At 37.3% G+C, this 26896-nt stretch overlaps 2 protein-coding genes across 7 annotated transcripts in view; one reads left to right on the top strand and one right to left on the bottom strand.

The window, feature by feature from the left end:
* The window catches only part of SLF1 (SMC5-SMC6 complex localization factor 1), a 79788-nt gene extending 53159 nt beyond the window's left edge, over window positions 1-26629 (bottom strand). The window contains exons 1-5 of one of the 5 annotated variants that reach the window (XM_041752623.1): window positions 26610-26629; window positions 11274-11387; window positions 11044-11119; window positions 9686-9926; window positions 4446-4608 (exon numbers count right to left, since the gene is read on the bottom strand). In XM_041752623.1, coding sequence (XP_041608557.1) covers window positions 4446-4608; window positions 9686-9926; window positions 11044-11119; window positions 11274-11387 — 594 coding nt within the window. In that variant the 5' untranslated portion in view covers window positions 26610-26629. Of the gene's footprint in view, window positions 1-4445; window positions 4609-9685; window positions 9927-11043; window positions 11120-11273; window positions 11388-11576; window positions 11632-13913; window positions 13968-18585; window positions 18605-23709; window positions 23847-26609 lie in introns of those variants that run through there. The other 4 variants (XM_041752624.1, XM_041752627.1, XM_041752626.1 and 1 more) reach the window with 4 other exon arrangements.
* The window catches only part of KIAA0825 (KIAA0825 ortholog), a 388202-nt gene continuing 385158 nt past the window's right edge, over window positions 23853-26896 (top strand). For both annotated transcript variants that reach the window (XM_041752619.1, XM_041752621.1), the window contains exon 1: window positions 23853-23982. The gene's annotated coding sequence lies outside the window, so the exon portion shown is untranslated. The remainder of the gene's footprint in view (window positions 23983-26896) is intronic.

Genomic DNA, 26896 nt, shown 5'->3' on the forward strand with positions numbered 1-26896 from the left:
TTTCCATACAACTTGAATTAATTCATGACACAGGATGCATAATCAGAGAGGTCAAGAGTGTTTTACATGGTTTCTAACTAGTATCTATACCCTAATTCTTAAATGGTATCTCAAGGTCTTATGACTGAGTACTAGTTACAGTACTGCTTACAGCAGTAGGTATTTTTAACTACCCAGAAATAGACCAGGTGAATATAAAAGATACCTAATAATGACAAAAGAGAGTACAGGAAAGGGGGTTCGATTAGTGAAGTCGTCAATGTTACTGAGTGCTTGACCTTAAATTTTTGGTCTGACACATGGCAGTTCTAGGAGCATGGGCAAATTATTTAACCTGACTGTACCCCATTTTGTCAACTATAAAATGAGGCTATAATACACAGACATAAGAACATGATGTTTAAAATAAGGTTAAGGGTACTTTTTTTCCCCTTGTGCTAGACAGTTCCTTTTAATTTTTTAAAAGCTAAATACAAAGATATGATTCCTGGTTGAACCATCAGAGGTTAAGGGTATTTAGGAGTGCCTGGCTGGCTCTGTCAGGACAGTATGCAACTCTTGATCTTGGGTTTATGAGTTCAAGCCCCGTGTTGGGTGGAGAAAGAAAGGAAGGATGGAGGGATGGAAAGGAAAGGAAAGGAAAAAGGAAAAGAAAGACAGATTTTTAAAAAAAAATTTTTTTTTTTAAATTTATTTATGATAGTCACACACAGAGAGAGACAGAGGCAGAGACACAGGCAGAGGGAGAAGCAGGCTCCATGCACCGGGAGACTGACGTGGGATTCGATCCCGGGTCTCCAGGATCGCGCCCTGGGCCAAAGGCAGGCGCCAAACCGCTGCGCCACCCAGGGATCCCAGAAAGATAAATAGATTGATTAAGGGTATATAATGCTTAGCGGAGGGCTTGATACACAGTAATTTCTCAATAAATATTAGTCCATAATAACAGTTGTAGTAGTTCTCAAAACAGCCACAGTAAGATAGTATTAGCATCTATGTTACAAAAGAAGAAATTCAGTCTCATTAAGGGACTCTTAAAACTTACTAGTCATAAATTATTTATTATAATCTTATTATAATCTTATTTATTATAAATCTGGGTCATAGATCAGTTGATCTGCCACAAAAAAATTTATGGTTTTTTCCTATTATTCCTACTGTATTTCTGTAAGACTTTTCTGTGGTTTACTTTTACTTTCTTATGGATGAGTCAAAAGAAGTTTTAAGCATTCCTAAGTATCATCTTTTTTTTTAATTTTTTTTATTTATTTATGATAGTCACAGAGAGAGAGAGAGAGAGAGAGGCAGAGACACAGGCAGAGGGAGAAGCAGGCTCCATGCACCGGGAGCCTGACGTGGGATTCGATCCTGGGTCTCCAGGATCGTGCCCTGGGCCAAAGGCAGGCGCCAAACCGCTGCGCCACCCCGGGTTCCCAGTATCATCTTTTTGTGAGGCCTTCTGTGGACCAACAATTGAGATACATTAGTCATTTGTTCCTCTTACTTCTTTTACCTTGCTTGATTTTGCCAATGTACAATACACACTAAAGGGTAATAGTTTCTGTGTTCTGTTTTCACCACTAAATACTAAGCACCTTGAAGTCTGACATGTGGTCTATTTATTTTGCCTAGTGCACAGCATAGTACCTAGTACATCAAAAGTTTTCAAGAAAGATCTATAAACCTGAACTAAAATAGATTACCAAATCTTTTACTTAGTAGCTTTCCAAAAAATTAAAAGCAGGTTAAAGAAAACTTTTTTTAAACAATTGCTTCTTATTTTAAATCTGTCATTTTACATGGCAACTGTCGGGATACTACAGAATCCATCTAATGAGGACTGATATACTGTATGCCAAAGTGGTAGAAGAAAAGAAAGACATTACGATGAAGCTATTTTCTTCTCAGAAGTGATCACAAAATGCCTTCTTTATATGGAATAAATAGTCACGAACTCCCAGCTGTCTAATCCAGATCTTTTAAAACAATGTATTCTAAAAACAAATGTTAAGTTACGGAGTACCTGCTACTTTTACTTGATATACTATTGCTCCCTTCCAATATTTTAGTAAATGAATCTGAATGCTGTCCAATTATTGCAGTAAAATAAGACTATGGATAAAGCATTTCATATTTTACACTTTATTCATTTCCTTCCATAGAAAAAAGAAAATTCAGGTACTTTTACTAATCTAGTTAAGAATGGCTTTTACTCTATTAACAAACTGTTCAGATAGGTAGATCAGAGAGGATGCTTTTGGTTGCAAGTAATAGAAAACCAACTCAAAGTAATGTAAATACTATGGATGTGTATTATCTCACAACATGGTGATGTGGTCCAGCGCTGAGACAGGTTTCAGGATTGGCTAATCCACCAACTTCAGTATCTCTGCAAGGATCCACATTCTGTCTCTACACTTTGCTATCTACAGGGTTGGTTTCATCTTAAGGCTACTTCTCTTCATGGTCAAAATCTGGCTGCTACTAATAATTTAGATTATATTCTTCCATGTTCACATCTAGCAGGAGCCAAGCTGCCAGTGGCTTTCTTCAGAAGGAAAAAGAAACTTCCCAGAAGCTCTCACATATTACTCTTCATGTCTAACAGATCAGAACCATTTCATATGCCCATTCCAAGACCAAACATTGTCAAGGGCAATGAGATCTGTGGTCCAAGCAGATCCATCTCTTGAAATAAGGTCAAATTTCCAATCTACATTGCTGCTACTCAGTAGGGAAAGGTAATTACAGAATGATATATTATGTCTACTCTTGGAAGACTAAGATATACTTCATAATTTCTCCATTTAACAAAAAATGAGAACTCATGTATATGCCAGGCTTTATGCAAGATGATTCAGATATAACTATAGAAAAGACAGATATCATCTTGATGACATGGTCCTTAGGTTTAGATGGGGAAAATAGACATTAAGTAATCAGCCAGTTGATTCCTTGAAGAATCATTATAACTGGAATTTGAATAATGAACAGAAGGCTGGCAGGCACAGAGAGTGAGAGGACCGAGGAGAATCTTTTAAGACAGAAAATGTAGCTTTTAAGAAGACTGAGGCAGGAAGTAGCTTAGCCTATTTAAGAAAATGGGAGAAGGCAATTTTGTTATAGTATAGTCAAGCACTGAAGAAAACTGAGCAGGACACATCTGAAAAGCAGGACTGACAAGAATTCTGTGGGTAGCTTTTATGCCACGTTAGAAGTTTAGGATTTTATCCTAAAGGCAATGGGAAGCCACTGGAGGGTTTAAGTAGGACAGTGACAAGATTAGAACTGTTTTACACAGAGCATTTTCTGCTCCTTCTGAATCAAGCAGTATGGACTTGAGAAGAAAAAGGTAACAGTAATCAGTATATTACCAAGAGTTAAAAGGTAGAGAATAATTAAGAGTGTATTCCAGGAAGGCAGGGGAAAGAGGAAAACTTAGTATGATGTTAATATAGGAAGACAGAAGCACTGTGATTCAAGTGTTATTTAAGGTAATAAAATCAATAGGATTTGTTGATTGACAAGATGCGGGGGGCGGGGGGGACGGGAAAGGAAGGTTTCAAGGGTGATATCCAGGTCTCTAACATAAATTATTAGATAAAAGATTAGAGCATCTATTGAGATGGAAACATTTAAGGAGGCTGTATTTCCTTGAAGAATAAGTTTTTAGACATACTGAGGTTTTTCTACCTTCTTAAAAATTCTTACATCCAGAGAAGTTCTTCTAGGGCTGTTCTCATTCAAACAACTTAAGAAGTGGTATTTGGGCTAAGTAGGAAGAAGGAGGTAGAGGAATAGAACAGGAAAATATTTCTAAATCCTTAAAAAGAGCTGCTTATTTTTTTTTATGGGAAAATTACCCACAAATTATTAAACAATACTATATACTACGATCCATTGCTATTTTATTTATACTGACATTAAAACGTTAAAATTAGTTTGTAGTAAATATCACTAAAGGACAACTAGAGACTCAAAGACAAATTTTAAATTCAACAAGCAAACTTTTTTCATGTTTATCAAAAATATTCTCAAATATTTATATAATTGAGAGCAACTGCCTTTAAAAATATGTCACTTTAATTATAGCTGACCTTGAACAATGTGGGGATTAGGGGCACCAACACCCTCCACAGCTGATTAACATATATTCTATATACTACATGTATTATGTTTTCTATTTTTATAATAAGGTAAGCTAGGAAAAAAATATTATTAAGAAAACCCTGAAGAGAAAACACATATATAGTACTATACTGAATTACAAAAAAAAATCTGTTTTTAAGTGGATCTATGGAACTGTACTTCTAATCATTGCATTTTTAAAATTCAGAACATATTTTAATTTTTTTCAGAACGTATTTTAATTTTTAACATATTTCACAATATCAGTATTTTTATAAAATAAACACTCAAAAATGTTTATTGTTTATTTTACTTACCTCTAGAAGAAAATCCCCTAGATACTGAATTGGATAAAATGGAGCCTTAAAATGGTCTTTTTCTTGCTCAGCCTTGATTCTTGCATTACTGGCAATCACATGAGTTATTCCACTCTGTGAGCTTTTTGGTAAAATAACATTTGCTTTTCCAGCCTCCAGAACTCTAAAAATGTAAATAGTATAGAAAGCATTTTTTTTTTTTTTTTAGTATAGTCAGTTAAATTATCTAAATCAATTACTTTCTAGGAGTAGGAGTAGAACTTTCTGAAAGAATTATTTGAGTGCCATGGAGAATAACTACTGTAGTGATTTCTTAAATTATAAGAAGATGTTAAAGAAATCATGCTCTTCTTTCTACTTGTCCACTTCCTGATACAGGGAAGACTTTTAAGAATCAAGAATACTGAATTTATTTCCTAAGGAAAAGTGACCTCCATAAATCAAAAGAATAATGAGAGAAGTTTAGGTAAGCAGCTACCTCAGAAGGCAACATACCTCCAAGGAAATCATTCTAAACCACAAAAAAGTACTACAGTTGCCAGCATTCTTTAAAAAAAATTAGTCTTCGATTAATTAACTTTATTTATTTATTTAAGATTTTATTTATTTATTCATGAGAAACTCAGAGAGAGAGAGAGACATAGACAGAGACATAGGCAGAGGGAGAAGCAGGCTCCATGCAGTGAGCCCAGTGTGGGACTCGATCCCAGGACTCCAAGATCACGACCTGAGCTGAAGGCAGGTGCTAAACCGCTGAGCCATCCAGGTGTCCCTCAATTAATTAACTTTAAACATCCCAAGAGTTTCATGCAAGTTCTAGTTGTGCTTAGGATTTTTAAAGTCACAAGAGAACAATGTTATCACCTAACAGTAAGAAAAAACAAATAATCTCTAAAAACTTAACTTTCCAGAAGTCCATCAGAGGACTGAGGTAACAACCAATCAAGAAACTTAATTTCCCTAAGAGTGATAAAGATAAGCCCCTTTGTGAAGAGACTGGAGACTCAAAACTCTATCATTTTGCCAGGATGCAGGAGAGAAGTAGTGGTCATAAAAATAGGTTAAAATAAGGTAAAACTCTAACAAATTTAAGAGCCAAGTGCAAGTACTATGACAATTTACAGTATCTGAGAGTCAATGACTCCAGGAAAGTCTACCCTCACTTGCAAGCTCTTAGCCACAAAGATTAATGGCAGATAACAGATTCCCTACCAGGTAGCACAAGTGGGCCATCAAGAGATAGACCTAAAACCAAGTCCACTTTCCTGGATCCTTCTGTCATATGAAGCAAATGTCCAAGTCATTCGGGTAAGGTAAGAAAGTCTTATACTTTCAGAATCCAGGAAAAGATGCACTGCTTCTATTGGGAGAATATAAGTAAAATCCACGTGCCTCGAGAAAAGGGCAGGAAAACGTCCTGCTGTGTAGCCTCAAAATGGATCTATTGTTTCTGGACAAGGGATAGAAGCAAAAGCCATCTGTCCCTGGACAAAAGGCAGAAGAAATGCCACTCATACACAGGTTCCTTCATTAATACAAAACAGAAATCTAATAGTGGGGCAGAGGCTAGAAATTCTCTCTTGTCAAAACCCTACTCATACATACAAAGCAGAATTTGGCTGCAATGGGGGACTGAGACACAAATACTGAGAAAGTCCTAACCCCAGAGAACAAGAACACAAAGAATGCTTAGGACCGAAGTCTATCTATCTAGCAGAACCAAAAACACATCTTATTCTTACCCCCAACCTAGAGAGGAATAACAAGCAAGAGAGGAAAAGAATGACCAGAGTCCTTCTGTGACCTAGCAGTGCAAGGACTACTGAAAGCTGAGAGCGAAGCAAAAACATCAATCAGAAACCCTCCAGCACCCCAGAACCCAGGTCAACCGTAAAGAAACTGTACTCCACTGCAGAAGTAACCAGAAAGGATGCAGTGAAGGTAACTACAGGATTAACAAAACCTCAAACCTGCTCAAAAATTGACAAGATTAATTCAACTACCCAAAAGCCCATTTTTGGATATAAATACTTATTACAGCCTCTACTGCTGTATATGCAATATCTATACATGCAATAAAGAATATAAAAGACATACACAAAAAGAAAATCAAACCACTGTCAAGAGAAAAAGGAATATAAAGCACAGAGAGATGATCCATTTGTTGAAATTATCAGAAAGGGACTTTAACAATTACTGAAATGTTTGAGGATACAAAGGAAAAATTGAACAAACTGCACTAAGAGATCAGGAACTGAGCACTGAGTACATTAAAATGGTAGAAATAAAAGTTACTATATCAAAGAATAATGTCTTTGACAGGCTTATGAACAGACTGCATGCAACTGTGGATGGAATCAATGAACTTGATCGGTCAAAAGAAATTATCCAATTGAAACACAAAAATGGGAAAGTTAAAAACAAAACAACATAAAAAAAGGTGGAAAAGAATTAAATGGTCTAAAATACAAGTAATAGAGCACAAGGGAAAGAACACAACAGAATTTAAAACTTAATGGCTGATAATTTTCCATAATTAATAAAAATTAAAAACCCACAAGTCCAAGCAGTTCAAAGAACTCCATGCAAATAACATGAACAAATAAATAATAGACAAAATCAACACACATACACATCTGGACACATTATCAAATTGCTAAAAACCACAGGTAATATGTTGCTTTTAAAATTTTAATTTCCAATTGTTCATTTCTAGTATATAAAAACACCATTAATTTTTATTAATGACTTATTATCCTGTCATTTTGAATTCAAGAATTACTTCTAATAGCTTTTCTGGATAAATTACTTAGTATATGTCCATATCTTTTAGAAATAAAGACAATTATTTTTATTTCTTCCTATCTAACTCTCTTATTTGTCTTTGCCTTATTGTACTGTCCAGATCTCTAATAAAATACTGAATAGAAAAGGTCAGAGTCTGGGCACTTGGGTGGCTTAGTTGGTTAAGTGTCCAACTCTTGATTTTGGCTCAGGTCATGATCTCATGAGCGTCTTGAGACTGAGCCTCCTGTCAGGCTCTGAACTGGGCGTGAAGCCTCTCCCTCTTTCACCCCCCATCCTTTCCCCCTATTTCCCTCCCCCATCTCAGGAGCTCTTGGTCTTTCTTTAAAAAAAAAAAAAAAAAAAAAAAAAGGGAGCCTGGGTCACTTATCTGCTATTGGCTCAGGTCATGATCTCAGGGACCTGGGATCAAGCCTTGCATCAGGCTCTCTGCTCAGCATGGAGTTGGCCTCTCTCTCTCCCTTTGTGCTCTCTCTCTCTTTCAGATAAATAAATATTTTTTTAAAGAAGAAATGATCAGAGTGAACAACCATTTAATTCCTAATTACAGAAGAAAAAATCCATGATATTAAATTTGTATATTTTTACATTTTTCAGTTGCTCAGGTTGAAAATAAAAAAATTCTTAACAAAATACCTCCTGACAGAAACTGCAATTATTAAAAAGTGGATAATACTTTATGATAAAATACAGTTTACCCCAGGAATACAAGTTTGGTTTAACATTTAAAATTCATCAGAAAAATTTACCATATTAATAGAATAATGGAGAAAGCCAATTATCTCAAGAGATGTACATAAAAACTTTCAGAGCAATCAATCCATTTATAATAGGTTCCCAAAACATGAAGTACCTAGGATTAAACTCAGCAAAATATGTGCAAGATCTATACAGTGAAAACTATAATACACTAAAAGCAGAAACCAAAGACCTGGAGAGAGATGCAGTTTATAAATAGGACAACTCAATATTGTTAAGATCTCAATTCTTCCCAATTGGACCCATAGATTCAGTAGAATCCAAATTGAAATCCCAGCTTGCTTTTTTGTAGAAATTAACATGGTGGTTCGAAAATGTATATGGAAATATAAAAACTCCAGAATCATCAAAATTTCTAATAGGACGAAGTTGGGAGGCTCACCAGCCTGATTTCAAGACTCATTATAAAGCTACAGTAACCAAAAGTGTGCTTTTAGTATAAGGTAGACACAGATACCAATGGAGTAAGAAGCCCAGAAATAGATCACACAAATATAGTCAAGTGGTTTTTGGACAATAGTGCCAAAGTAAGTGCAGAGCAATTGAAACCTTGCAAATTGCTAGGAGAAAATGTAGAATAGAACAACTACTTCAGAAAACAGTTTGGCATTTTCTTATAATGTTAAGTACACAACTACCATCTGAGCCAGAAATTTCATTCTTGGTATTTACCCAAGAGAAAAAAAAAATGTACATGAAGGCTTTTACTCAAATGTTCATAACAGCTTTATTTATATTAGTACAAGTGAAAAAAAAAAAAACCCAAACCAAAACCAAAAAACAAATGTCTATCAATGGGTGAATACACAGACAGTGATACATCCACAAAGTGGAATACTACTCAGCAACAAAAAGGAATGAATGCCTAGTACACACAATAACCTGGATGTATCTCAAAAACAATGAATTAAGTAAATGAAACTACATCAACGGAGTATATACAAAATAATTCCATTTACATGAACTTAAAAAAAAAAGACAAATCTAATGTATGGTGACACAAAGGAAATCAATGGTTGTCCTCTATTTGTAAGCAGAATTAAATGTGTAATGACAGAAACATTGTTAATACTATGTAAATATTGCAGATCTTGACTATAGTTGGGGGGATAATAAGGGTGTATAAATTTGTCCAAATTTATCGAAATGTATACTTAAAATGTGTGCATTTTATTTGCCTATAAATTATACTTCTGTAAAGGGGAAAAAGGACTTTTGCATCTCCCTACAAGTCATTGCAGTCTCAGAATATCCAGTAACTATTTAAAAAATAGAATGGAAAAGTTAGAAAGAAATGAAATAATGAAGGAAACAGCATTAACCATGAAGACTGTACTATATAAACCCAGAAAAAAGCTTTTGTAAAAATTGAAAATTATTTCAAAAATCTTCCAAGTTTTTTTTTTTTTCTAATTTTGCTTGAGTTAGTCAAAAGAAATAACATGGGAAGTTAAACAGAAACCCAAGAAAAATTTAAAGCAATACTATAGATTTTATTCTGTTGGACACATATACTTAATTAAGTACAGAACGGCTTAACTTGGAGATTACAGGGCAAATCACCATAGCCCATTTAGACGAAATCAATAATTTCAAAGAAATACAAAAAAGGTATTCAAGCAAACCAAAACTGTTTTTTCATCCACTGCTTTAGCTTTTACGAGATCTCATCTTACCTTACAAGAGAATCACTTCGTTTATCAGCTCTAACAAGGAGGACAACTTTCCATCTGTGGAAGGCTCCTGGAGCACCACTGCGTTTCAGTTCTTCACGCCATCTTTTAGGTGCAGATTGCATTTGAGGTGAATAATGGGAGTCTTTTTCAATTTTATAGCCCCATTCATAAGTTGTTTCATCAAGCCATCTGCCACTTTTGGCACTATGAATTATGTAGTCCTTAGTTAGTACCCACTTTCCTAGAAAACAAATAAACTCTCAGTCACACAAGAATTTTGTTTCTAATGAATGGTCAAGAATAAAGACCAAATATCAAATAAAATTTGACCTTGTTCATCATGAGACTAAGGCCACACTACAATGCCAAAATTATCTTTGAATTATGTTTGTTGTCCCAAATTTTTGGTAGAGTCCTACATCACTGAACATTGTATGTAGCCTTTCCCATAATTCTAAGTCTAAATGTTACTAAATACAACCCTAAGACTTAATAATAAGATAAACATGATATTAAACTATGTTAGTATTATTCACCGTTTTGGCTGAAATTTACATCACTCTTCCTATGCTAAAAACTTCTTTAATCATGTTTACAGCAATATTACACTTTAAAAAAACAAATTTATTGACAGAATTTTTCAAAGTAATAATATTCTGTAGTTCTTTTATCTTGGTATTGGTAATTTTTCTCAATAGCAGGGAAAATATGTTTTTTTTTTCTTGTGGAGATAATAAATCCAAATATCTCTCTGGTAAATTACTCTAAAAAATAGTAAATTCAGTGAGTTAAATATACTGTTTTTTTTCTTGGATGATCAGTGGACTAACAATATGCTAGCTCAATCACAGTATAGGAAACTATAAAGGAACATCAAGGGTGACAGAGAGAGGATGACACTAACTCCTAAGCTGAGTTTATGGAATTTAAAATCTCAGTAAAAAATAGATCATTGCTTGATAGCATGGATGGGAGGGGAGGCAGAAGGAGAACAAAAATTCTTTCCAATGACATATAAAGAAGACAAACTTGACTGAAAACAGCTGAGACTGACAAAAGCAGTTTTTATGGGGGTGGGGAGAGGGTTATTGTTGTGCCCAATGTTTTTGTTAAAATTTTTTTTTCTGACATAAAACACAATAAATCTTTGGTAAAATAAGTATTCTTGCCTCTGTTACATTTTCATGTTTTACAAAGTTCTACTTAGAAAAATAAGAAAAAATATTTTAATAAATATTTCAGAAAAATATTCAGATAAAACCAGATTTATGTTTGATATAACCATACTATCTTACAGAGAATAAGGTACATTTTTTTAACATGAAGATTTTTTCAAGGGAGAATAGTAGTTAATTTACCTGCTGCACAAGCTGCTAAAAACTTTTCACTTTTACACAGGCGTTCAGCTATAAGATGTGTACAATTTTTGTATTTCTGGAAGGAAAAATGCAAATGAAAAAATGTTAGTAAGAGGTCTTTTATAGCACATTCACTTTATTCTTATAATATCAATAGGGCACTTTATCATTCTTAGGCCAGTATTATTTTTCAAGTCTCTCTTAAATATTTTATAAGTTTCTGTACTCACCTCACTCTTAATAAAAGTGCAATCTAGTTTTAAAAGCAATTTGCCTAGAGCTTCCTTTTCTTCCATCTTAAATCCTGTCATTTGGATGATATGCTTTGGGGCACCATCTTCCATCTAACATATATACACATAAAGAGGATAACATGTTAAAGATAATTATTCACAGGATTAACATAATTATTTTTTCTTAACTATGAGTGATAAAAAAAACATATAATAAATGAAACATATAAGGCTTTATTGTAAATACAAACGTTAAGACTGCTTATGTGCAAGAGAAATTGGTTTATGAACTTATCTTACCAGGGTGCCTGGGTAGTTCTGTCAGTTAAATGGCCGACTCTTGATTTTAGCTCAGGTCATGATCTCAGGGTCCTGGGATTGAGCCCCATGTCCAGCTCCGCGTTAAGCACAAAGTCCACTTGAGGATTCTCTCTCTCCCTCTCCTTCTGCCCCTTGCCCCACTCACATGCTCTCTTTTTCTAACATAAATAAATAGTTATTCAAGAGACACACAGAGGCAGAGACATAGGAAGAGGGAGAAGCAGGCTCCTTGAGGGAAGCCTGATGTGGGACTCCATCTGGGGACTCCGGGACCATGCCCTGGGCCAAAGGCAACCACCAAGACACTAAGGCATCCAAATAAACGTGACGGTAAATAAATATGTTTTGCTGTCTGAATGTCAGAAGTTTGCATTCCAAAAAAAAAAAAAAAGTTTGCATTCCTACATTGACACTAAAACACAGTGAAGAATGAATAAAATTCTTCAGAAAGAGTTACCTACATAAATGTTAGTATAGTGATACTAGCTTCATTTTAAAAGCACTGTTTTTGCTAAGAACTTCTGAAACAAGTAACCTGTGCACAATGAAATCTGATCAAATTTTATAACAATTTTTAAAATATTTCTGGACAAATAGTGCAAAGTACATAAACTTCTGTTACAGAAGTTGATAGAACTCATGCATTTACACCAACTATGTTAGGATAATAAGTACATACAATGACCCTGGATTCTATTCCCAATCTACATTTCGTAACTCTGCTATATGTTAATTTCATCACCTGGAAAGTAGACTGAAAAAAATCATAGTTTTCAAATTTATGTAGACCTTAATACCCATATAACTGTAGTTCATGAAGCACTTGTATTTGAAGTGGCACATTTTTTTTTTAAAGTTTTTATTTATTTATTCATGAGAGACACAGAAAGAGAGAGAGAGAAGCAGAGACACAGGCAGATGGAGAAGCAGGCTCCATGCAGGGAGCCCGACGTGGGACTTGATCCTGAGTCTCCAGGATCAGGCCCTGGGCAGAAGGTGGTGCTAAACTGCTGAGACACCGGGGCTGCCCCTGAAATGGCACATTTCTTAAGCAAGAAAGACAATACCTCACAGTATTAGTATTTTTTATGAGAATATAGGATTTTGTTTTAATGGCATTAGAACTTCAGAACTGATAGCATCTTAGACAAAATTTAGTTTCTTTTTATAGATGAGGAAAACAGGGACTATAGAAATTGGTAATTTTCCACTTCTCTAACAATTTTGTCACTATAGCTGTAGATTAGTGTTTAATTAATGCCATAGAGCAAAAACAGTTGAACTCTTTACAGATAATTAAAAGGAAACTAAAAAATTATACTTGTTTGAGCCCATGAATAGTAAGAAACAACTGGTAACAAGTGTTACATAGAAAAGACAAGTGTAGGGATCCCTGGGTGGCACAGCGGTTTGGCGCCTGCCTTTGGCCCAGGGCGTGATCTTGGAGACCCGGGATCGAATCCCACATCAGGCTCCCGGTGCATGGAGCCTGCTTCTCCCTCTGCCTGTGTCTCTGCCTCTCTCTCTCTCTCTGTGACTATCATAAATAAAAAATAAAAAAAAAAAAATTAAAAAAAAAATAATAATGCTAATGTTAAAAAAAAAAAAAAAAGAAAAGACAAGTGTATAAAGAAAAGAGTTCTTTATAGAAATTCTATTGTCAAAGACTAAATATAGGGGCATCCTGGGTGGCTCAGCGGTTTAGCGCTGCCTTCGGCCCAGGGCCTGATCCTGGAGTCCCAGGATCGAGTCCCATGTCGGGCTCCCTACATGGAGCCGCCTGCTTCTCCCTCTGCCTGTGTCTCTGCCTGCCTCTCTCTCTCTCTCTCTCTCATGGGTAAATAAAATCTTAAAAAAAAAAAAAAAAAGACTAAATATATATAGATACTAAAAACATAGGAAGTACATACATATATGTGTTTATGTAAAAGGTGAAATTCATTTTTGAGTAAAATGTCAAAAAAAGTCTCACTATGAACAATTTAAGGCATTACTCAGGGTTAAGAGTGAACCTTCCTTTCCTTTGAGTGATGTCAGCTAATAGTAAGTACACCTCTACTCATCATCACTCCTTGTTTTGGGAAAAGTTGCTTGAGAGAACTAAATGGATATGCTTTGCTAGACATACCTGCATACTTGCAAAGATAGTTCCTATTAATGCTTTTTGACCTGTCCTAAGAAGCTGCCAGTAGTAGTCTTAAAGCCTCATGAGTAAATGAATCTCAGAGATTATGTATTAAGTAGCACACTAGGGGAAATGAAAAAAAAAAAAAGGCAGCACACTAGAGTTGTACAAAGCTACCTCCTCCAGGGTACCTGAGCCACTCAGTTGGTTAGGCATCTGCCTTTGGCTTGGGTCATGATCCTGGGATCTGGAATTGAGTCCTGTGTAGGGCTCCCTGCTCAGCAGGAGGTCTGCTTCTCCCTCTCCCCTCCCTCTGTGGTAGGGCACTCTAAATAAAATCTTCAAAAACAAAACAAAACAAAACAAAACATGAAAAAACTACCTCCTCCAGACCAACTTTTATTCAGTAAAAAAAAAGCTGTTATTTTGACCCCAAAATATCACTTTCTTATTTCTCTATTGGCTCCAAAGGAGACAAAGGGATAAAATGCACTGATCCTCAAAAATCCTAAAATTAAAGATAGAGAACATAAAGTATCTTAAGGATAAGGCCCTTCAATGACACATTTTTTAAAGTTAAAAGGTTCTGGGGTGCTTAGGTGGCTCAATTGGCTTATCAGCCAACTCTTGATTTCAGCTCAGGTCATGATCTTAGGGTCTTGGGATTGAGCCCTGTGTTGGGCTCCACGACTCATCGGGGAGCTGCTTGAGTATTTTCTCTCTCCCTCTCCTTCTGCTCTTACCTCTGCTCCCAAAGCACTCTTTCTCTAAAATAAATGATCAAATAAATATTAGAATAAAAATATAGGTGTGTAGGTGGCTCAGTTAATTGTGTAACTCCAGCTCAGGTCATGATCCCAGGGTCCTGGGATCAAGCCCCATGTCAGACTCCCAGGGATTGTGCTTCTACCTCTCCCTTTCAAATAAAATCTTAAAAAAAATAAAAATAAAATAAAAAATAAAAGTTTAAAGGCTCTGATACAAAACTATACATACGATGTACATAATAGAACTTGGTGTCTTATGAAAAATCATTCATGTGTCATATCATCATCAGTAAATAAAATGTAAATGGCGTCTTGCAGATGGAAATCTTCCTGTATTAATCACCAATTTTTAAACCAATTTTATGGGAAATAGGACGTAGCTCCTGAATGATACTATCCATTAGTACAGACTGGTAACATATAAAATCTTTACAAAGAATATGCTCTGTTGCTCAAAATAATGATTTAGTCTGATGCAGAACATATATTAACACATATACAATAAAGCCGCAAGTGGATTATAAGGCAGATGACCATAACGAGGGAGAAATTCTATTAATTCTAGGGAAGTAAATAAACCCTTTAAGCAAGTTTCCTTTAGAAAATGACAGGTCCTGGGACACCTGGGTGGCTCAGTGGTTGAGCACTTGTTTGCCTTTGGCTCAGGGCATGATCCCTACGGTCCTGAGATATAGTCCCCCATCAGGCTCCCTGAGGGAAGCCTGCTTCTACCTCTGCCTATGTCTCTGACTCTCTGTCTCTCTCATGAACAAATAATTAAAAAAAGAAAGAAAGAAAGAAAGAAAATGGTAGGTCCTCCTTGAAAAAGCAAAGCAAAGCTTGAGGCATCACAATTTCAGAATTCAAGTTCTATTATAAAAGTTTAGTGACCAAAACAGTATGGTACTGGCACAAGGAGAGACACGTAGATCAGTGGAACAGAAGAGAAAACCCAGAAATGAACCCACAACTATACAGTCACATCATTTTTGACAAAGCAGGAAAGAATATCCAATGAGAAAAAGAAGGTATCTTTGACAAATAATGTTGGAAAACTGGATACCAACATGCGAAAGAATGATACTGGATCACTTTTTGATATAATACACAAAAATAAATTCAAAATGGATTAAAGACCGTAATGTGAGACCTGAAGCCATAAAAGTCCTAGAGGAGGACACAGGCAATAACTTCTTTCTAGATGGGTCACGTCAGGCAAGGGAAACAAAACCAAAAAGAAACTACTGGTATTTCATCAAAATAAAAAGCTTCGGGATCCCTGGGTGGCGCAGCGGTTTAGTGCCTGACTTTGGCCCAGGGCGTGATCCTGGAGACCCGGGATCGAATCCCACGTCGGGCTCCCAGTGCATGGAGCCTGCTTCTTCCTCTGCCTGTGTGTCTCTGCCTCTCTCTGTGTGTGACTATGATAAATAAATTATAAAAAAAAAAAAAAAAAACTAATTTAAAATAAAATAAAATAAAATAAAAAGCTTCTGCACAGCTAGAAAAAAAAAATCAGTAAAACTAAAAGGCAATCTAGGAAGGGGAGAAGACATTTGCAAATGATATTTATCTGATAAAGGGTATCCAAACATTTGGATATTAGCATCTAAAATATATAAATACCTTACCAAATTCTATACCCAAAACCCACATAATCCATTTAAAAATGGGCAGAAGACACAAATAGCTATTTTTCCAAAAAAGACATCCAGATGGCCAACTGACACATGAAAAGATGCTCAACATCATTGGTCATCAGGAAAATACAAATCAAAACTATAAGGAGGTATCATGTCATCCCCATCAGAATGACTAAAATCAACATAAGAAACAACAGGTGTTGGTGAGGAAGCAAAGAAAGGGGAACCCTTCTGCACTGTTGATGGGAATGCAAGTGGGAGAAACCACTCTGGAAAACCGTACAGAGATTCCTCATGAAGTAAAAACAGAACTACCCTATGATCCAGGATTTGCATTATTAGGCATTTACCTAAAGAATAAAAAAAAAATACTAATTCAAAGGGATATATGCACCCTGATGTTTTTAGCAGCACTGTCTACAACAGGAAAATCATGGAAACAGCCTAAGTGTCCACTGACTGATGAATGGATAAAGATGTGAGATATCTTTACCTATAGACCTAGATACAATGGACTCAACCATCAAAAAGAAGGAAATCTTGCTGTTGGCAACGACTTGAATGGAGCTAGACAGTATTATCTGAAAGAAGGTCAGTCAGATAAAGACAAATACTCTATGATTTCACTCATGCTGAATTTAAGAAACAAACCAAACCAATGGGGGAGGAAAAACAGAGGCAAACCAAGAAAAAGACTCTTAGAGAACTGCTGGTTACTAGAGGGAGAGGAGTTAAATAGATACTGGAGATTAAGAAGTGCACTTGTGAAGAGCACCAGATGAGGTATGAAGTACTGAATCACTATACTGTACACCTGAAGCCAATATTACACTGTAAGTTAACTGGAATTTAAATAAAAGCATTAAAAAATAATTTAAAAATAAAAAAGAAAATGACAGGTTAAATACTAGGTAAGTGAAATTCAACATAATTAATATCATTTTGGTATTCTAATGGAAAGGCAATCTAATTGGTTTTATATTTCTTGAAAGCCACTTTTATCAGAGGAACACAAGTGTTTTTACCATACTTGTATTACCTACTACACTTACGTATACATTTTAAAGTTTCAAAAAGCTATTTCATAAGCTATATCAAGAAATGTTGCCAAAAAATGAAAGTTTGATTAGCTTTAAAAACCTAAAATCTGGGGCACCTGAGTCCATCAGTTAAGTGTCCAACTCTTGATCTCAGTGCCCTGAGATCAAGCCCGGAGTCTGGCTTTGTGCTGAGCTTGGAGCCTGCTTGGGATTCTCCTTCTCTCCCTCTGCCTTTCTTCCAAATGTGCTCTCTCTCAAATAAATAAATAAAATCTTAAAAAAAAAAAAAAAAAAAGGTAAAATCTGCCTGTCTGGCTATCCCAAAATACTAACATACAGAAACTACTGTTAAATAATTGGAATATACATACAGAAAGCAATTAAAAAAAAGATCACCGTAATACTATCATCCAGAAAGTTTTAAAGATTGGCCTTTAAATTTTATTCTTCTGCTTCCTGAGAACTAAATGTATGTTATATAGAACTATAAGGGAAAAAATTATCATATTCTTCTTTTAGATTAAGTTAATTAACCGCTATTTCACAATTTGAATGTTTATTATAATTGACACTTTAACACACTTTGATACATAAATTACTAAATGATTTGGATGTGTATCATGCAAACTTTTATCTTAATTATATTCTTTTCATTTTTAAATTTTTTTCTTAAAGATTTTATTTACTTATTCATGAGAGACACAGAGAGGCAGAGACATAGGCAGAGACAGAAGTAGACTCCACGCAGGGAGCCCGATGTGGGACCTGATCCCGGATCCTGGAATTAGGACCTCAGCCGAAGGCTGACGGAAGGCTGACGCTCGACTGCTGAGCCATCCAGGCGTCCCTCATACTGTCTTTTTAATGGAACAAATACACCCGCTTTGTATATTTAACAGCATTTTCTGTTAAAGCAAGAGTCCACAGTAAAATTAAAGCGAACCAACTGTGCTTAAGGGTAGAATTCAGGAAAGTTTTTTTAATGCAATTTATTTCCTCTGAGAAACAATTAAAATATGAAACTGAAACTAAACAAGCAAGAGGAAAAGGAAGAAATACAGGTGAAATAAGAGGATGTCCTGATTCAAACATTCTGCAAATACAAATATTAAAAAAGAAATCGTGCAAAATAAATGAAAGAAAGAAAGAAAGAAAGAAAGAAAGAAAGAAAGAAAGAAAGAGAAAGAAAGAAATCAATCACAGGGCAGCCCAGGGCTCAATAGTTTAGCACCACCTTCAGCCCCAGGCATGATCTTGGAGCACCGGGATCTGGTCCCACGTCCAGCTCCCTGCATGGAGCCTGCTTCTCCCACTGCCTGTGTGTGTCTCTGCCCCTCTCTCTCTCTGTGTATTCTCAGGAATAAATAAATAAAATCTTAAAAAAAAAAAGAACAAAAAAACAATTCGGGGTACCTGGGTGGCTCACTTGGTTAAGTGGCTGACCCTTGTTTTGGCTCAGGACACCATGTCGGGTCTTGGGACTGAGCCCCATGTTGGAGTTCTTCTGGGAGGAGTCTGCTTGGGATTCTCTCCCACTCCTTCTGCTCCTCTCCCTGCTGTACTCTCTTTCTCACTCTCAAATCAACCAAGCAATCTTTTTTAAAAATCAGAACACATGGCATTTACTCACAAGTTTATCAGAAAACCTGGGCTATTGGCTAATCTTTCATAGAACTGTGAATCCTAGTGATAGCACAGTAACTAGCACAATTTCTTAAAAACAAATTCTAAGAACATAATTGAAGAGCATCCTATAATCAAATGATCTACTGGAGAGAACAGTTTACAATACATTTAGCAAAGCTTTTTAATACCATATCCTATGACAAATTTACAGGCAGGATCAGAGATAGAACCCCCACAGATACACAAAAAATTGATAGCTGTATATACAGAAATAGCCGCACAGAGATATATGGGTAGAATTGGCAGTGTAATAGTTGTTCCTATAACCCTGCAGAATTAAGAAAATAAGAAACAATAGCCTGATATGTCAATGAATCCAAGGAAAGCCTATATAATATCAGCTTAACACCTACCAATGACTCAAATCATTCAAAGTCCTTATAAATAGGGTCAAGTTTTGTGTGGGTGATATGTTCTGGGGTACAGGGATCAAGGGTTAATTGCTAGACGTCTTCTAGCACAAGAAAGTAAATCAAAGCACTACAATATAATTCTATCATTGGTATTTCTAGGGAAATTATATCTTTTTCTAGAACTTGTAGGGGGTGGTCCTTCAGGCATTTATCAGAACATACTAACCCAACAAAAAAAAAAAAAAGCATTTATTTAAAGGTTTTATCTTTACTGTCAAAAAGTGAAAAATTATATACTAAATTCTCAGTTATAAAAAAATGCTTTTGCAGTAATTTTTTAAATGTTGCAGTAATTAAAAAAATATCCAGTTACTTACCTTGAACCATATAATACACACAACTAAGGAGATAATGACTGTGAACAGAGCTGGCATTTATGCAGAGAAAGCAACTGTCTCTGTGGTGTGGACTTTCCCAAAATATCTCCCACATGGGCCTATCCCTGATGCCTGAAATTCCTCTGCAGTTGGTGCTAGTTAGAAATGCAAATAAACCTATAGCACTCATCATAATTAAGAACGTTTTATTATGTACCAGTTTTTTAGGTCCTATGAATTCTTTACAATATAATACGCAGCTAGAACATATTTGAATAGGACACACACAGTATGTTGAAAAGAGAAGTCCGGGAAAAGTAGAGGCAGGAATATAGATGAATGCAAAGGTCTGGTTTGGGACAGAGAATAAAAAAACAGGGTCTAACAGTTCACTAAAAGAAGAGAGTGACCCCAAAAAACAGAGGCAAGGATACTTAACAAGGTTTGTGACAGGAAATGCTACTCCGCATTACAAATGATTTTATGATCAGCCATAGGATATCAGAATTTGGAAAATATAATGCACTCTATTAGTATGCTAATAACTAAGACAAAGGATTAAACTAAACAGTTTATTTGCATTTAAGAATTAAAGATTACCCGAAAAAATTTCTAGTTAACTTTAATTAATCCATGATTATAGAAAATTTAAAAAATACTACAAAGCATATAGGAAGATTAAAGTCACCTCTAATCCCTGCTCCCAGTAATCCACTGTTAACATCTGGGGGCAGGGAAAGAGGTATGACTTCAATGTTTTATGTATGTGTGAAAAAAATACATATATAAAACAAAATTGAGATTACTATGTAGTTCTGTATCTAAATTTTTATTTAAAATTATATTGTGATCATTCTTCCATTCCGGTGAATACGCATTTCAAGGCCACCAGGTTGAAAACTAATGGCTTCTAATGTTGTTCTAGTGAGACATTTTGATTTTAAATCTACTTCTATTCTGATTTTAAATCTAAAGAAAATCTTTGAAAATTCCCTATTCTCAAAAGGATATATCAACACTTGAATATAATCAATATTGCTGCTTTAATAATTTTAAGATTTTCATGGTTTCTCTTATCTAAAAGCATTTAACTGGTAAGTAAATAAGTGAAAAAGGTCAATGCACTGGATCTGTTTTAACCAATATTGCAAAATACATACATACAGTGATACAAATCACTGTATTCATATTGAGTAAACTATCGTTTGACTCTGAACGCTAGAACATCAAGTGGAGTTTAGGAATTCTGTACCCTCTCGGCCTAGGAGCCAAATTAGGCCTTTGGCTTAATTTCATTCAGCTGGCCTTTGGAATTTTTCTTAAAGATGTAGTGTCCATTTCCTGATTCCTCCTTTACAGATACGGAGTAGGTGTGTTTATGTGTGTGTGCATATGTGTATAGTTATGTGACTGAGATCCCCAGTAGTGAGACCTGAGGGACACTTTTACTTTACTGGCGTGATTTGGGAAAGAAGCAGTTATGCTCAGGGTGACTGAAGAGAGGGAGGAAATGAAGAAGTTGCAGCCAAGTGACTGCGGTGAAGAAGAAATGACAGATTAAGAGGACTTCTGGAGATGTTCAATCCATCCAGTACTATACAAGGAACAGGCTGAACTGGAGATACTACTTTTATGGATAAAGGGGCCCTTAAGGGAACAAAATGGACAAGAGAGACAATGCTCAGGGAACAAAGAATGGACAGTCTATGCTGGTTAGCCATAGGGGATGAAAGTCAAACCCACTTTAATTGCTTAGTAGGAGCATGGTATGTAAGGTGAACAAGCAGTTCACTTTTATTGAGGACCTATTATGGTCTACCCACTGCATGTTAGTTCATTTCCTCATGGACAATGTAAGTGTTGTTTACCCTTCCTACACAGACGAGGATACTGGGGAATCTTAGCATTTAAGAAACTAGCTCGTGGATACACAGCTGGCAAAATGGCCAAATCAAGGTTCAGTGCAAAGATCTGCCTGTTTCTGCAAAAGTTATATGCCTTTTCTACGATACCACTTTGACTTAAATTTCAGAATTTAGTCTAATACTTTCAACCACATTATAATTTTACAAAGTAATCTCCTTTGAGCAAGAAAAAAATACACTGCTATAAAGGAAATCTACTAGGAGGCTGAGGAGATATTTAGACGATGAGTATTACTGAAAATATTTAAGCACAATTATAAAAATAAGACCAAGTTCTAAAGTTTCAAAACATTTTTAAGAACTAAAGAGTGCCATTTTGTTTTCCTTATGGAAAAGGAAATTTTCATCATTTTCCTCTCCAAACGGATCGTGTATGAATTAATCACCAGACTAATTCAAATGAGCTTCACCAAGAATAAACAAAACAGCCTACATAAATTTTAATATAAAGAAAGTAAAAACTAAGTCAACTTAAAAGTTTCAGGAATATTTTACTTTTAGGCAGTAAGACGTCCTTAGAAAGTTAGAAATTGGGCAGCATACCACTCCATTAGCATATTTATGGAGAGTCGATTACAAGGGTTACATAATATTCCATTATAGTTGTATTACTGAGAAACAGGTTCCTCACCTTCTTCAGGTTTTATTATTCAGTCTACATGCAACAGTTCATTTTGAAAATTGTTTAAGCAGTGAAAAGCCTATCTTAGAATAATGAATCAGAAAAACACTGTCTGATTAATAATGTCACACGATTGGTTTTCCAAAGAACCCAACTGCTTTTGGACATTAGTGAAAACTGAGGATACTCATCTCAAATCACAAAACGTTTGAATTTCGATTATGAAAGGTAACCACATTTCACCACTGTTTCAAAGGCTTTCACCTGACTTATGCTTTCTGCTTTAAGGAAGCAGGAAAACAGTCAATCCTCCAATTGAACCTAAGTCAGTAAGGTGGGGGGGGGGGTGTGGGGGGAGAGATCTGGATTTAGAAAACAGATATAAAAAGAGGCGGATTTGTATTTATCGAAGGCTAATTGTCTTCACAATAACTTCCACATTCAAGTATTTAAAACATCCTAGTCCATTTAAATCAAGAATAACCCTTTTAAGTTGGACATAATCAGATTAACCCCCGTATATAAAAACCCACCGCCGGCATTCAATGTAGGTGCTGAACACCTGCGATACAAGCAAAACGTCCCTGAAACGGGAACGTCTTGCACATCGTCACATACTTCTAGGAACTGAGGCATAACTTAACCACAGAAACCGAAAAGTTCACAAGGCACTCCGTCATCCGTACACCGTCAATTTAAATCTCCATTCCTAAGGTCTCAACGGGGAAGGAAAAAAAAAAGAAAAAAGAAAAAAAAAAAGGAGTGGGGGGATAGAATCATAAAAAAAGGGGATGGAGAGGGGGCTTGTCGCTTCCAAAAACAAGCTCCATCTAATTGCGAGGTCAAATCCTGATAGGGAGCATCCGTGACAAATCAATTCTGTTTTTCAGTATTAACCAGAGACTTTGGAAGTGGGAGAGATCTCAGGATAATCCTCTAGGCTCGTTCCCAGCCTTCAGGCAGCTGAGACAGTACAACCCCCAGGCGCGTCCATCCTTCTTTTAGGGGAAGAGTGTGTGTGTGTAGGTTTAAAGGCATGCAGCCGCCGCAGAGCAGGGATCCGGACCGCTCGGGTCTGTTAACAGATGCTACCGGGGAGACAAGACTGACCCCATTTCCCCCGTCACTGGTAGGTGGGCCTGCGGCGGGGGTGGGGGGGGATCCCGGCCACCTGCACCGACGCTCCATCATGTCAAGCAGCCAAGAGACTCCCGCGAGAGGCGTCCCAGCGGGTTCTATGGAAACGGGAGACGCGGGCGGCCTAGCGCCTTCCTGGCGGGGGACCGAGCCGCCGAGCTGCGCCAACGGGAGGCGGGGGCAGCCGCCGCAGCCCGCGCTGCAGACGCGCTCGGCGGCGGCGGCCAGGGCGCAGCGGGGCGGGGACTGCGGCCGCACAGCTCGGCGGGGCCCGGCCGGTGGCCGCGGAAGGACGCAGGAGAAGCGGGCACCGCGGGCGCTCAACCCCGGCCCCCTCCCAACCTCACAGCCGGGAGCCGCAGAAACTTTGGGGGCGCGGGGAGAGACCTCCCCAGGGCGCCAGGGGACACTGCGTCTTCCGAGCTGCGGCCCTTTACCTTCCCTGCCGGCGAGCCTGGGGTGCTTCCCTCGGGTGGCCGTGGGGACCGGGGAGACGACTGCCGCCGCAGCGCTCGCCGCCTCACTAATCCGGGCTCTGGGAAATAATTTCCCGCCGCGCGCTAGGCTGCCCCGGAAGCGGAGGTAGCACTTCCGGGTGGTTGTCAGTGACGCTCCCGAGCCGTCGTCAGGGTGGTCTGAGCGGGTGCCTGGCAGCACTGTGGCGGGAGGGCCCGGGCTCCTGCTACTTCGGCGCCAGACGTGGGACACCGGTAAGCGATTTTTTATTTATTTTTTATTTTTTTATTTCAACGTTGCCTCCTGGGCTTGATGTTTCTGGCCGGTCGGGGCGCCGTGTAGCATCTTGGCGGGACCCAGAAGTGAGCGGGAGGAGTCTGCATCGAGCCCTGGGGCGCTTGGCCCCTGCTGCTGCTGCTGCTGCTGCTGCAAAAGGCCCTGGGATCCTGGCTTATCTCCTCCTCCTCCCCCCGCAGGATCGCTCCCCAACTCGGAGCTCGACCTCGGGTCTGCAAGCGAGGCCGAAGACGATGTATATATACCGCGGCTTGTAGCACCGAACCCGCCCGCCCCCCAACATTCAAGAAGTGTCGTTACCGTCCTATTGGCAGGACTGAGTCCCCCTTGATTCCCGAGAGCTACTTTCCCATCCTTGTCCTGGGTACCGTTTCCAATGCCCGAGGTTGCACTTCTTAACGTTTTAGACGTGGGGGTGAGGGCGTCGTTCAGGTTTAGAAATTAAACGTTCCCGCCGCTGTTTGAATTGCGTAAGAAGGGGGCTTTGTTTCCCTGACCACCACGGGCTGAGGGGGGCTTGCCATCCACGTAGTAGCTTTTGGAAACCTGTGCTCCCAGAAGTAGATGTGCTTTCAGGACGGGTGCTCATCCTCTGCTCTAGGTTTCCTACATAATGAAGGATTCAGGAGAATTTGGGAGGTCAGAGGTAACCACAATAGTTTTAAAGAGATAAGTTACTTCCTCCGGACGGATGACGTGAGAAAAAAGAAGGCGTTCCTTCCACTGAAGATTTGAACACTGATGTAGGGAACCATGGCTACTTCTCTCTTGTGTAATGCAGTTTCCTCGGTTAAGTAGTAAGGTGCAGTTTCCCTCACCACCTTGTATTTAAATCACTCCTCCCCCTAAAAGGCAGCTAATTTTGATCCCCGAAACATCCAGTTCCCCCCAAAAGAGTTCTCAGAATTACTCTACCATAAAGGGAAATGGAATGTGTTCAGTTGAAAGCCCCTGATGCACCAGCCAAATTTCCTTGTTCCCCTTTGATCAATGCAACCATATTTAGGACAGCACATTGATATTCTAATCTTGCTGGTTAATAGTTCATCCAACTTTATGATATTCTCATTCAGTCCCAGTTTTGCCAGATTTATTTGATCTTTTGTTATTTCTCCAGTTGAAAGGACTCGTAACTTAAGGGAAGTTGCCTGTTTCAGTATTGCAGCTAGCTTTTTAGAGAGGCAGGGTTTTGTGGGTTTTTTTGTTTTTTGTTTTTTGTTTTTTGTATTCTTGCTCTCGATTTGTGCTCATGTTAATACAGCCAACCACTCATACCACAAATAGCAAATAGATACAGTTTGCCAGGCACTTTTATTTTTTTTATTTATTTTTTTTTTCAGGCACTTTTATATTAAAGTTACTACTGTCCTACAAGAAAAATCCTGTTACTCCTAGTTTGTAAACATTTTATGCTGAGACTCAAAGACATTGTGACTGAGACTGAAAGACCTCTTCACAAATCATTTAATTAAATGACACAATTGAGATTTGAACACAGTTGACTGGACTCCAAACTTCCGCCCTTTTTACTGTGCTTTATACTCCTAACTAACCCTAACATGAATTATTCTTTTTACTCAAGTAAACTCGGCTAGGTAATAGGTCATATTCAAAGTCAAATGATAGCAAACCTGACTTTAAAGAGATTTTTAGGGATGTGTTAATGGATTAGGGGATTCCTTAGGTCAATGTATGGAGCATTAAGGAATCTATTAAGTATTCAAGGCATCGCCATAGAGTAACTTTGACATACGAATAATTCAGTTTCTTTTCTAGATTGATTCTTGGCCAATTTTATCATCCTCACTCAAATATAAATAATCTCAAGACCATCAGTATATAGGTGACTCTTAAGTCTAGAATACCGACGTCTCTTTAGTCAGCTTTGCACGCATGCGAGCACACATACACATGCGTATGATGTGTATGGAGGAAAAAGAAATGAGTGAATGAGCACAAACTTACTAAAGCTGAACTTCATGATGCCCTCTAAGGAATTGTTATTTACTGGTTATTAGCAAAACAGTAATATTTCATTCATGTAACCCTCTGACAGATGGTGCTTATCACACATTTTAAGGGAGTATCCTTAATTAAACATATCTATTCCAGTGTTCTACTTTATGTAGAGAAATAGAAATAGCCTAATTTCCCTAATTGTCAGAGAATTAAGAATCTCATTGAAGTGACCATTATAAACATAGAACTTAATTATAAAAAATATCTTGTATAGAAACAAATATAGATGTACAGCTAGTCTCATACTAATGTGCATTTTTTTTACATTTGTCACCATCATGTCAAATATAATTTGCTTTGCATATCCCACAGGTAGATCTCACAGGGATATTTTGTTTTCAATCAAATTTCAATGCTTATGAAGATTGAGATTGTATCTCTTTTGTTCATTATCTCATACCCAGCATTTAGCACTGTGTCTGTATCTGGCATATAGTAGAGGCTCAATAAACATTTATTGAAAGACTGATTCCTTCTTAAAATGTTATTTATCCGTAGAGAAGTATTTGTACATGCGTTTTTATAAAGCATCTTACCATATAAATGTATACTTACTGTTACTCACTTTAATGGCAAAATTTAATGTCCATTCCACATTCATCCATAAAGTCTGTGTGGTCACCTGCAAAGAAGACTGGACAATGAGATAGGAGATAAGAGAATACCTAGTATTTATCTTAGTCTTTGCCATGGCTTACTCTTTGCCATGCAGTGTTACATTTACTCTCACAGAATTATAGGATAAGTATTATTATCCTTGTTTTACAGATGAGAAAACTGAAGCCAAGATGAGCTTTGTAAATTGTCCTATGTTACCATAGTCCTTAAGTGCCAGAGTTGTGATGGCTCGCT

The sequence above is a fragment of the Vulpes lagopus genome, chromosome 4 (assembly GCF_018345385.1).
Source record: "Vulpes lagopus strain Blue_001 chromosome 4, ASM1834538v1, whole genome shotgun sequence".
Classification (NCBI taxonomy): domain Eukaryota; kingdom Metazoa; phylum Chordata; class Mammalia; order Carnivora; family Canidae; genus Vulpes; species Vulpes lagopus.